Source organism: Sabethes cyaneus, chromosome 1 (assembly GCF_943734655.1).
Source record: "Sabethes cyaneus chromosome 1, idSabCyanKW18_F2, whole genome shotgun sequence".
Lineage (NCBI taxonomy): Eukaryota > Metazoa > Arthropoda > Insecta > Diptera > Culicidae > Sabethes > Sabethes cyaneus.
This window is the reverse complement of record NC_071353.1, coordinates 92,249,948-92,263,080: the sequence shown is the minus strand read 5'-3', so window position 1 is coordinate 92,263,080 and position 13,133 is coordinate 92,249,948. Positions and strand designations below refer to the sequence as shown.

Genomic DNA, 13,133 nt, shown 5'->3' with positions numbered 1-13,133 from the left:
TTATGTATTTACATTGTAAGCGCATATGTGTGAGTGCCCGACTCGAAACGGGAATCTGATTGTCAAACTGAAAAGGCAACCCAATAAAAAATCCTTGCATTTCCGTAAATCACGTAGGATAAATCACACGATTTGGTCGTTTCGTGGCATTTCGTTGGCAGGAAAATTTTCTATTGGGCAATTTGACAATGTTGCTCCGGTATCCAAGACACGAACCACCAATATATTTGCCATCAAAATATCCATGAAACACCAGCGACACTGGCATTCTATATATATATTGATTATACTGTTTGCGCAGGGATGGTTCCTCCTCAGAAGAAAAAAAGAGAAGAGAAAAATTCAAACTGTGCTCAGTCTTCAACGCGATTTATTCTGCTCCGTTTCATTTTAACTTTTCTCTTTCTTGCTGAACGCAGTTGTATGAGCAACCGCACACTGTGCTACTCATTGAGGAGCAACAGAATACGTTGATGCGATGCGCTGACGTATGACAACCACGGGTAGTTTTAACATGGGTAGTGCGTTGAGAAAAAACGACGATTGTAAGTAGCGGTCATTGCCATCAGAAAAATGTTAATCCATTAATGCAGTTGAATCATGATTCTTACATTTAGTATATTCTAAAGAATCTGACTAAAGAAATGACACTGGAGCTCATTTCCAGTTCGTCGAAACCAAGTGCGCATGAATCTCGATGAAACCTTCTGAATCTTTGCTCGAAAACTTGTGGAGTATCAGTCGATCAACGCGGGAGAAAATATTGACTGCAAGCAAACAGCAACAAATATCATCGTATCATCACGAAATCAATCCGTGCTGCCTAGCGAAAACACCAGGCAATCAAATTTGTATCGTACAGTTCATAAAATCGCCTAAATGTTGAAATCGAAAAAATATTGTTCGACCTTTTCCTAGCAACTTTGAACAGAGTCACGCACAACAATCATCGTTGAGCAAATCAGGTTTAATGATGACAGGAGGCCGCGAGTGACTAAGCTCCAGTGTCTTTTCTTTAGTCAGATTCTTTAGTATATTCAGTTGAGTTTGGCTGCCCGTGAACGCAACTGCGTCATATGGTTAGGCATGTCACAACGACAACAGTGCGAAGAATGTTATTTAGATATGACAACATTGGAATTCCCATGCACTTGCTTCTTGACGCGCACCTACAGGAAAGTCCCATTATAAACAAAGGTAATTCTCCACTAAGATTCAAAATTTAACGACTTTTGATTGTCTTGACGCCTCTGAGTCTATAGTTGCTGTACGCGCACCGGTTGTTTTGTTTTCACGTTTACTGCTGTAGCTACCGAGAGGACCGGGAGCAAAACCGAAAGTTGCTCATTTAAAGAGCGCATTAAGAAGTTTTTCTGCGCGTCAGTTTTTCTCATTATGTTTAGTCTGTTTCTCATTGTGTGGATTTATTTCTCATTTCTAAAAGCAGTTCTGTTCATTGTGTTGAACAAAAAAAGTTGCACTTTTTGCACAATGGGTGAGGAAATAACAAGCCTGCTGTTTGGAGCGTGTTGTCCAGGTAAACGGCGATTCTATAGAGTAATGATTGTTTGTTGCGTTCTGTATCTATGGGTAAACATCTTCTAAAAGTAAAATTCGAAATTCAGCCTTTATTTACAAAAATATATGACTTTGTTTTTGTTCGAATACATATGTGTCACACTGTAAGCGTGTAAACTATAACCACTTTTCGTTACAAGTTCGCTATTCGTTTTTCTAAAGTGCACCTAATATAGAAATCAAAGACATAGTCCTATATCAAAATCCTGGCTACGTGCCTACTTTAGTGACATGCAATAAAAAATGAGTTTTTTTGAAAATCTAAGAAAAATGGAAAAGCGTCATTGTTAGGGGGATTGATCAATCTGTATAAAACTTTGGGAAATTGAATGTGGGGTCAGAATGAGCAATTATACCAAATTTGGTTGAAATCGGAGGTGGTCGATTGCAACGGGTAAGATCACTTGAGTGGGGATAACTGTTGGATATATGCTTCTATCGCTACAAACAGGCTTGTGTACTCATACGTCACCTATGCGGTCGCGTCTTGTACACAACACCTCTGATTTTCTCAAAATTGACAATATCGGTTAGATGATCGGAATTAGGAGCTGATCGCAATTACGTGCAGTCACGGCATTATCAGAATATGCAAAAATTTATAAACTACTAAAATACTATAATGATCAGAATTGTAAACATACAAAATACATAAATACATAATAAACATAATCCACACGTCGTAAATTTCTCTATAGGGAGTTATGTGACTTTCAGTTGAAGGAAAATACAATAACATCTATCTGATTTCCATGTAAATGCACGCATAATAATGCAAACTACGTTAAATTCACGTAAATAGTGCGGGAAAACTTGGATGGAAAATATTCACATAACTTTTCCCGTAATTTCGACGTGAAAATTATTTTAAATTTTCAAATGAGCGCCTATAGTTGTGCGCTTCAACTGCGACTATAGTTGTGTTAGATTGTATAAAATGGGCGTTTTAGCAAATAATGCTTCAATTTCAAATGGTGTAGTCTAACTACCAATACTCCTAAAAACTTGTTATATATATTGAACGCAATGGTTTTATTTAAAATGCTACGGTGACGAGAATATGCATTAATAATGAATTGTAGCGCAACCATTGGTCCTGCCACAACTATTGGATCAACTACCATATTTGAAAACGTATTTTATTGCTAATATTATTGTGAATTGCAAAGAAAATTGTACCATCCAAAGTGCGATATCGCTCATAAAAGTGCTATTTTAGCTTAAATCGTTTCGGTCTCTTCAGCGCACTTATTGCTTGGAAGATAACGAGAAAGTGCGCCGAAGATACCGAAACGATTTAAGCTAAAATAGCACTTTTATGAGCGATATCGCACTTTGGATGGTACAATTTTCCTTGCAAATGACAATATCTTGTTGCTGTTTTTTCTCGTTGAGTGATTCTTGTTTGAATTATTGGGCGAACATTTTAAGCATATCGATACGAAAATAAAATTGATGGTGTTTTAAGATATTCGCATTTTTTATTTTTAATCAGTTGTGCCCAGGTGTAGGCATGGTGCATGCCAAATCAAATCGCTCTATAAAAGTCGCAGGTCACAATGATCTCTGACCATTACTATGCACAACAAAATATGAAATATTCAGACGCAACAACCATTTTTCAGGACTCACCACAACATTTATACCGGAATGTAGTCACATCCACAACATGCACGGGGCATTACGACTAAATCGGGTAACGCCTGAGTTATCAAAAAAATTAATCATAATTTTACCATTCCTCAAATCAGTCCACCATCCCTTAAATCAGCTACTTTTGAATGAAATCGCGTCTTGCAAGATTTTGCAGTTTTTGGCATATTTCATACAATAAACAACATTCTCCCATACCACATATTTTAACTAGTAAAATATAAAATTATGATATTATATAGTATAATTCAATGATTGAATTATAAGCGAATAATGAGGTTTCTATTGAATTTTTGTTTTCAGATTGCCTATGTTAATAAGATCTTGCTTTTACATTTGGGTGTAGTTAACACGTTGATATGTTTCACGTACCTAACATTCCACGTCTTGAGCTTGCTGGACTTGCTCTTTGTGGTGGATATCGCATGTGTTCTGTTTGGTTTGAGCTTTAATATTATGCATTCAGCTGCATTGTGGAACTTATGCGCGTTGAATTTTGACAGGTATTTTGCTATTACCTCGCCACTACACTACGCAGCGGTTATCAATACAAAAAAGGTAGGTTACATTTTTAACAACATTAGTTTAGTAAAACGCTTGAACATCAAGCTTCATAATATAATCTTATTTGCAATATATTATTATTATTAATAAGTTGTATTCATAAACGCTACTTTATCAATGATATTACAAATATTCTCATTTAATTCTAAATTTATGCATCCGAAGCTTTACAAATATTAAAATCTGAATTAATCCACCTAGCAGTGTGACCCGGCCTTTCTGAAACAATAATTATTTTTAAATTTTTCTGGAAAATTTATAATGGCTAGATCAGGCATGGTCAAAAATCGCATCAAAATGTTGTCATCGATACTCAATCACCGATTCAACTCACACAACCATCACCTTTTATACGCTCACTCAGAGAGACCAAGCGTGCTCTCATAGCAGTTTGCATCATTTGTTGCAAACGAACCAAATTGCATATGAGTTAAAATTTTATTTCACTCTCTGGCCCTAACAAAGCGAACCGTTTGCCACTGAGCGAATCTGATCCGATTTTATTTTGCTTTTCGTCTTCTCAATCGTTCATGAACCGAAAACGATTGCAATCATCATTTGAACCAGCTTTAATTTTGCTCCAATAAGTTATGTAACTTCTGGATAAGTTACAAAGTGTTTGAATATTTGAAATATATGGAGAATAATTACAATATATTTTAATTATTTTATAATTTACTTATGATCAGCGACACTCACTTGAGTCAATGACTTTTTCCTTCCTTGGGCTAGATGGCTATATGTATTTTTAAATGTCATTTACCAAAATCCTTATTTGATAGTCAAATTCAGAAGAACGTACTTTTTTGTTAGATTATAGTCACCTTAACAGCTTTGGTCAGTCGTGTCTTCTGCGGGGTTGGGATTTGAACCCGGGTCTTCGGCGTGAGAGGCGTGAATGCTAGCCACTACGCCGGGACTGACCCCTTAGAAGAACGTACTGCGTTGATTATTATATTGCGTAAATATTTGTAAGCGTCATTTGATTTACTTTTTTGACACTCTATTTATTCTTATATTTTCGTGGCTTATATAACACGTGTATGAAATGGAGAGAGTTACCTGGAAGGAGCGTCAAATATAGCTCTGGCTCTCTCAAGCTCCCACATAGCGCCTCCACGCAGATCTAAGTCAAATGATGGCGGTCGATGGCCTTACCTGGAAATGCTTCATGTACTTACTGGAGCAGCTAAGCTAGGAGGTGCTAGCTAGAGCGCCTGTTCTCCAGGTTAGGGGGTGGCTCATACAGCGTCTGTCTCGGAACGGGCGGCTGAATATGAAATGCTTTATCCCGCAAGCTATATCTATGATGGCAGACCCATCAGCGGGATGTAGGTATCGTGACCCCGGTGAGGAAGTATACCGAAAAACTCAATTACCACGAACAACGAAAAAAGAAATTCAGGACGGAACAATCGGTATAGGACACGGCAAGGGACGCGGAAACGATTAAGGGATTACGATTGGAAAATTGGTACCTGGAATGTCCGAACTCTCCATGAACCGGCACGGGCTGGCTTGCTTGATCGACAGCTGCATCAACTCGGAGTGGAGAATGGAGATCGCTGCTATTCAGGAAGTTCGATGGCCAAATTCCGGAGAAAGGGGGTTTTGTGAAGTAGACCCTATTGCAGGCACTTCTTTCAAGTACCACATCTACTACAGTGGCGGCAAAAAAGCAGAACATGGAGTCGGTTTCGTAGTGTTGGGAAAACAAAAGCAACGAGTTATCCGGTGGATGCCCGTAGACGACCGCCCAAGTAACACACTTGGTTTTAAATAAGAATTGACAACAGATTTAAAACAAATCGAATTGCTGACCTTTTGTTTGCCCATACTTAGTTATGACCTGATTAATACTGAAACAGCGCAAGAAACGAGCTAAAATGTAACATGTTTGTGAAATATTTCAAAGTGACGCCTATGCGTTGCATGGTTTTCGCACTACCAACAGAAAAGCTTAATCGCGCTGTTGACAGGAATTTTTTTTCTGATATTTCCCTGAAGTTATACATTTACAAGCAAAATAATGACAGACCTTTTTCGCAAGATAAAATGGCTAAAGTATATTTCGATATTGTCCGTTTCTTTGGTAACAAAACGCGCAGCTCACTTTTTTGACAGCTTGAAATCGTCGCAAAAAGAATCTGCTTGGCTCTATGTAAGCTATAAGTATATACAGCCCGGACTCGATTATCCGGGTGATAATTTTCATTTTCAGCCTAGATAATCGAACCACCCGGATAATCGAATCATCATTTTTGGTACAATTTTTTTTGGTTTGTCAAGTTTTTTAACTTTTAGGTATTAGAAATCTGGCTTTAGATTTCAGAAGGTCGCACAATGCATGCAAAAGGGTTGATTATGCGACCTTTTGAAAACTAAAGCCAGAAATGTTTTATTTATTATTGATCTATCTTCCCAAAAGTCCGAAAATTCCTTTCTTACGATTTTTTCCACTGATGATTTTTTTGGTACAATATTAATTTTTGTATGTTATGTTTTTCAATATTTAGGTATTATAAATATGCTGTTAAGATCGACTGAAGTACATATATTGTATTGCGGATTTTCGGCTTTCCGGTCAGTATTACCTTTGAAAAAGGCCAAAACCAAAGGCCGAAACGTCAGGCAGTATAAAAAAGCCGTTTTCAATATAAAACTGACTGGAAAGCCGAAAATCCGTAATACGGTATTATAAATGATTTTACCTTCGTTATACTATATAACAAAGGTTTAGAAATTGGTCGAAAAGCACGAAATTGATCCGAGCCACATATATATCGATAAGGTTCGACGAAATGAGCAATGTCTGTGTGTGTGATAAATGTGTGTGTATGTATGTGATGATTTTTTCTATCGCCTGTTTCTCGGAGATGGCTGAACCGATTTGTTTGCTATTACTTTTGTTTGAAAGGTATTATTGCCTAGTAGATCATTATTGAATTGTTTCTTGGTCTGACATTTCGTTTAAAAGTTATGAGTAAGAATGTAAAAATTACGTGACACGATTTTCTCCGGAACTCCGGACCGATTCCAATAATCTTAGTATCAAATGAAAGCTCTTAACGTCAAATTGTTCAGGAATTTTTATTGAAAACAAACAAGTAGTTAAAAAGTTTTGCTTTTAAAACTTGTTTTGACAAGGTATTAATTATCGCCTGTTTCTCAGAGATGACTAAATCGATTTATGCGCTATTTGTCTTATTTGAAAGGTAATATATCCTAATAGACCACTATTGATTTATTTTTTGATTGCACGTTTAATTTGAAAGTTATGAGCAATCGTATACAACACATTAAAATTTAAAATAATTTATAACGATGTTATCTAATAATAAAATTGGTGGACAAGACACAAACACGTATCACTCTTACAACATTTAAAGATAAATTTAAAGATACAACATTTAAAGATAAAAACAATATTAAAAAAATTATTTTTACCTACGAGTCGACCGGTTTCAGGCATTCTATGCCTATCATCAGGACGATGCCGATGTCCAGGGGGACATCGGCATCGTCCTGATGATAGGCATAGAATGCCTGAAACCGGTCGACTCGTAGGTAAAAATAATTTTTTTAATATTGTTTTTATCTTTAAATGTTGTAAGAGTGATACGTGTTTGTGTCTTGTCCACCAATTTTATTATTGTGGTGCTCTTACGGTGGCGCGAAAGCAAGAAAAAGTGATGTTATCTAAAATAATTCATTTAGTTTAAATTATTTTGGCATCTAATGAGAGGTTTGAATGCTGCAAATATATCTGCAAAGTTTCATAAGAATTGGTTTTGCCGGCAAAAGATATTAAGGGGAAACCGAAAGTGGCTCAAAGATGGCTGGATAAATGGCTACCGTTCGAAGCATGTATTGTTTTGCACCTTAAAAATGCATCTGTATTGGCAGAGCACGCTTTCGCCACGGAATCAGTGCTTCCAGTGCTGTTATAATTTCTTAAAACTTGTCATTCCATTTATCGATCTGCTATATATCAACAAACGCTCAGCAAAACATAATTGCTAATGGAAAATAAATTTAAGTGATCATATCGATTATTACGCGTTCATAAAAGCGACCAATGTATAATTTGGAATTAGTTAACAAATATTTTGTTGCGCACATATTTCATTGTACTAGCGGTTTCCGAAAAAGCAGCAACACTGTATCAAACTTTCGTCACAAAAATGAGCTCCAGCTTCCAGCTTTCGCCGCATCGATAAGCTTAGAGTGATGTAAACAAACGAAACGCAAACGCAGAAATCAAAAACTGGCCTCTGATGCAAACGGATTAATTAAACATTCTAGTGATCCTAAGCATTATTCAGTTGCTGCTGTTAATCTTGATTGAATCGGAATGCCTTGATAAAGAAAACAAACCATATTTCGGGATGTTTGCAGTCGGTGCGGTTGGCTGCGGATCAGGTTTGTTTATGTTTGCAAGCTCCGCTATTTGACATATGTTACCAATACTAATGCAATATTCAAATAAACGTTTAGGTTTTTAACGAACACATGCGATGTACAGTACAGTGTTTGTCGCACTAACACAATAACGTTAGCCACTTTCGGTATCGCCTTAACTCTCGAACACCCGCGCCAACTTTTGTAACACGGTTACTCGCGCGCACATTAGCCCAAAACCAAAAAACGTGCGCATTAGAGTTTTGACTAGGAAAACTTGGTTTTAGACTTACCGAACTTTTGGAAGAGTTTCTTGAAATTGAAAGCTCTATCGTCTGGTAGAATTTAAATTTTGATTAATCCCCCTTAAAGTGAAATAAAAAAAATATTTTTCTTCAGTTTCAACATTTACATTCCGGCCGACTTGGTGGATTTGAGCTTATTTACTATTACTGCCGATATGGTGATAGTTGCTACCAAAAAGTTAAAACGTTCCTTCTCTGCTGGGCCGGATGGTATTCCAGCGGTGGTATTGAGTCGTTGCGTTGTAGTATTGGCTAACCCGTTAAGCGTAATATTCAACAAATCTTTCGAGCAAGTAAAATTCCCTGACATTTGGAAGCAATCGTTTATGTTTCCAGTTTATAAATCTGGCGACCGTCATGATGTTAGGAATTATCGCCGGATCACCAGTCTTTCTGCGGCATCTAAATTGTTTGAAATAATTGTAAGTGGTGTAATACTATCCCGCACTAAGAATTACATTTCAGCTGTTCAACACGGTTTCATGCCTGGTCGGTCCGTTTGTACTATTTTACTGGAGTTTACTACGACGTGTATTACGCAAATGGAAGGCAAAAAACAAGTAGATGTCATCTATACTGATCTGAAAGCGGCTTTTGATAGAATTGACCACGGGATACTTTTACGGAAACTATCTCGCCTCGGTGCTTCCCAAAAAATGATTGAATGGCTGAACTCATACCTCAGCGGTAGAGTATTACGTTGTAACCAGTTGGTTACAAATTTAAGTTGTGGCGTCCGCCACAATATTAACGTGAATTGCCACTAAGTGCTAAGCGGGAATTTTCCGTCGATTTCCCTAAGTCCTTCCCTGGTGTTAGATGGACTCGGTGAGTGATGATCATCTAAGTTGTACTAAAGTGAGAAGTCACTCACTTTCATGCAGACATCAAACTTACAATAGTGGGTGTGAGGGAGAAATCGCAGATCATAGTCGTCTGAGAATTAAGCTAGAGAAGTTTTACGAAGCGGAGGTAGACAAAGTATCGCTCTCGACGATACTCGGGTTGATATTGTCTCGTCTCACGACTTCCGCCAAGTTAGCCCATAAATACTCGACGCACAGTATGAATCTTTTTGATCTGTCAGAAGCTAGGACAGATGATAGAAGTGCGCGCCGTGCTCGTAAAGTGGTAAAAGTTTAATTTAAAAAGGTGTAATTTCGATTAATGAGAGTTTGCTTACAGATAAGTTGAACACTAAGCTTAAAAGTGTGATTAAAGCGTGACTAAGTAAGAATTAAGCCGGAAACAAGCTATTTATAATGTGCTTAGGAAAGTGATTAGTACGGTCAGTAATAATGACTATTGAGTGATGGCGGAGAATAGTTAATGCTTTGTTTATTGTTTAGCCAGATCAAAAGGGCTGAAAAGAGAATTATCATCTTTGAATATGGACAATCCTGTTATTGTTTCGTGTTAAAATAACTATTGTGTTAGAAAAAGGTAAATCCATTGTAATACTTATAAGTAACGGTGATATGCGGAATGGGCTAAAGGTGGTAAAACTAGTGACACTAAATGAAACTAATAGCGTTGGACAGGTCCAGCGGACCTTTTTCTTTTGTATTATTGATCTTTTTCGAGATTTCCATGGGCACGGTGGACAACCCGGACGCACACCGGTATCTAATCATCTTGTGGACGGCCAGTAACGAGCTGGTGAATGGTCTTTGGTGATACGCTAAATTCATCACTAACTGGTGACGTGACAGCGAGTTTCGGCGGTGGTATTCCTGGCTTACCACTGCTAGCAATTGCAACTACCCCGGGTTGCGTTTCGTTTTGGCGGGTTTTCCGTGAAAACCGCTTCAACTGTCTTCGATAATCAGTGAAGGCCGGCACAACTGTCGGCTGCGTTCAACGTGTCAATTATTCGTCGTAGCACCGACCAGATCCAGGAACACGTGTACAATAGGCCGGTGCCTCTTTCAACCGATGCATCCGTCGACTAGTGCCTCCGTCATCCAGTGCGCCAGTCCTCTAGTGCCTACTTGGACCTGTGTATCCGTCATCTAGTGCATGTTGTGACCAGTGCCTCCGTAAACCAGTGCACACGTGGTCCCGTCTAGTGCATCTGCCATCTTATGCATGCCTCGTCATGCCGTGTATCAGCCATCTTGTGCACGCTTTGTCCAGTGCATCCATCATTCAGCGACCAGAGTAGTCATCGGCGGTGGCTACGACAGCCATTATTTGAGCAGCGTTCCGGAAGTATACCACCATCCATGCCCAAAACCGCAAGTAAATTAGTTAAGTCACAAACCAAAATGAGCTCAAAATGGTACCTTGTAGAATAAATTGTACAATGTTAAAGTTACAAGATAGTTAGTCATATCTGAGTGCAGCCTTGAAATTGATAGATTTTACACCTCGTTTGCTTTTCGCTAGTCGGACTCATAAAAGGAGTCAACAATCCTCTATCTGTCTAGGTTCACAAATCGGGAATATTCAGAAGCGTCTGTGAGATTCATTGTCGCGAGATTCCACTTCGTGTTGCTTCACCTTGATAGTTGTCAGCGAGTGACACGGGGACCTCCCTACTGAAGTAAGTATAGGTGTTTGATGCAGAGGGATTACATCAGACACCCCTGTAAATATCTTTGACCTATCTCCCTACCAGGGATTTCCGCTGGCTAGCACGAGGTTACAACGTGTGAAACTCGGACCCAGTATTTCCTCGATGTTTTCCAATAAATCTGGAGTGTCTCAAGGCAGCAACATGGTGTCGCGTCCTGATGATCCAGTAACTTCGTTTCCAGCAACACAACTCAACTAAAATCCATCAATGTCATCAAATTATTAACATTGTCGCGTCCTGATGATCCAGTAACTTCGTTTCCAGCAACACAACTCAACTAAAACCCATCAATGTCATCAAATTATTAACAACTCATCAATCTTTCTCTTTTTTTTTAACAATATTTACTTCGCGCTTTTGTTACGTCGTCCGTCTTCCTCAAAACTAATTATACGACTGGCTCATCATTTTCCTTTCTTTCTCGCTCTGTCGTCATTCTCTCTGTTATCATTCCCTACATCTTCCTACACGTCTACTCTTTATTCAAAAACATGATAAACATACATATCATTAAGCTTTGCAGGCTTTCTTATCATCCTTCTAGGCCTTTCCGTAGTCTTCGTGGATGAATCGATTCCGGTCGGCGGTGGTAAATTTTGCACTCCTGATGCGTTTTCATGGGAAGCACCATAGCTTTCACTGGTGGCAATGGTTTCGCAAGAGTTAGAAGCATCCAAGGCCCTTTTGACGTCTTGAACGTTACGTGATAATTGTGCTCCATTCTCCGCTCGAATCACAACTTTTGCGCCTTCTCGTGTGAGGACGGTGTATCTTTCCTTCGAAAAGGAAGAATCGGTCTTTGTGCGTTGCGTAATCGCTACGACGACCTTGTCTCCGACTGCAATGTTGCTTTCCTTTGCCCCTCTATGTTGATCAGCGAATTTCTTGCTAATGAGTTTACAGAAAGCATCATCCTCCTGAACGACAGTTCTATCCAATGCCTGTTTGTGTTCCCACAAACTGGGAAATGTCCCCCGATATCGCCAGCCAACTAGCAATTCAAACGGTGTAACGCCTAAGCGTGAATGATGTTTACGGGTGTTATGAGTGTGTATGTACTCTGCAAGAGCATCACTCCAGCATCGCTTCTCTTCCATTGCCGCTGCTATTGCCTTGATGACGCCCTGGTTCTGCCTCTCGATAGCCCCGTTAGATTGTGCGCTGAGAGGGATCGATTTCTGAATCTTTACCCCCTTTGCCTCCCAATAGTCGACGAATTCATTCCCTTGGAACGGAGGTCCGTTGTCGCTTTGAAGGGCCAACGGAAGACCCCATACTGTAAAAATCTTACATAGAGCGGCACTCGTTGTTTTTGCGTCTGTTTGCTTTACCGCTACAACGTGAAGGTACCTGGAATATGTATCCACGCACATTAGCAAATGTCCAGATCCGCAACCTTGGATAAACAAAAAGTCTATCTGTAGGATCTCCCAAGGGGCCTTTGGAAGCTGTCGACTGATTAAGGGAACCGGTGGATTCTTTCTTAAAATGGTAAGACAAGTTTCGCATTTAGAAACGAATTCTTCGGCCTGCTTTGCCATATTTGGCCACCAGAAGTACTCGCGGAGAATTCTTTTGGTTGCTCCACAACCCAAATGACCCTGATGAGCAGTTTCCAATGCTTTTTTTCGAAGACTATGTGGGAGAATTATCAGATTCTGCTTAAATATTAACGAGTCTAGTGTTCTGAGGTTTTTCGACTGAGCCTCATATCGACGCAAGCTGTCCGCCCACCTACCAGTCTGGAGTCCCAGCCTAACTTCGTCAAGCTCCTTGTCGTTTTCCGATTCCAACTGGATTTCCGCCCAAGTTATATCCATACTTCCTGCATCTAACGAGTACAACATGTGTTTGTCGTTTTCTTCATCAAATGGTTCGTCGATTTGCGACCGGTCAATCAATCGGGATTAAGCATCCGCGACGTTGAGATTTCCGGGAACCCATTCTATTTGGAACCGGTACGGTAGCAGCCGCAGTGCCCAGGCCTCTGCTCGACTTATAGCTCTCCTACTCGTTCTATGTAAACCACCGAAAATGAACTCGTTTGCTTCAGA

The 13,133-nt window shown here is 39.3% G+C and overlaps 1 protein-coding gene across 1 annotated transcript; it reads right to left on the bottom strand.

Annotated features, from left to right (window-relative positions):
• Positions 1–11,558: 11,558 nt before the first annotated feature.
• Positions 11,559–12,899, bottom strand: LOC128745947 (uncharacterized). The gene has a single exon (XM_053843005.1). The coding sequence runs from the start codon at positions 12,897–12,899 to the stop codon at positions 11,559–11,561; it is 1,341 nt and encodes a 446-aa protein (XP_053698980.1).
• Between the last annotated feature and the right edge of the window lie 234 nt (positions 12,900–13,133).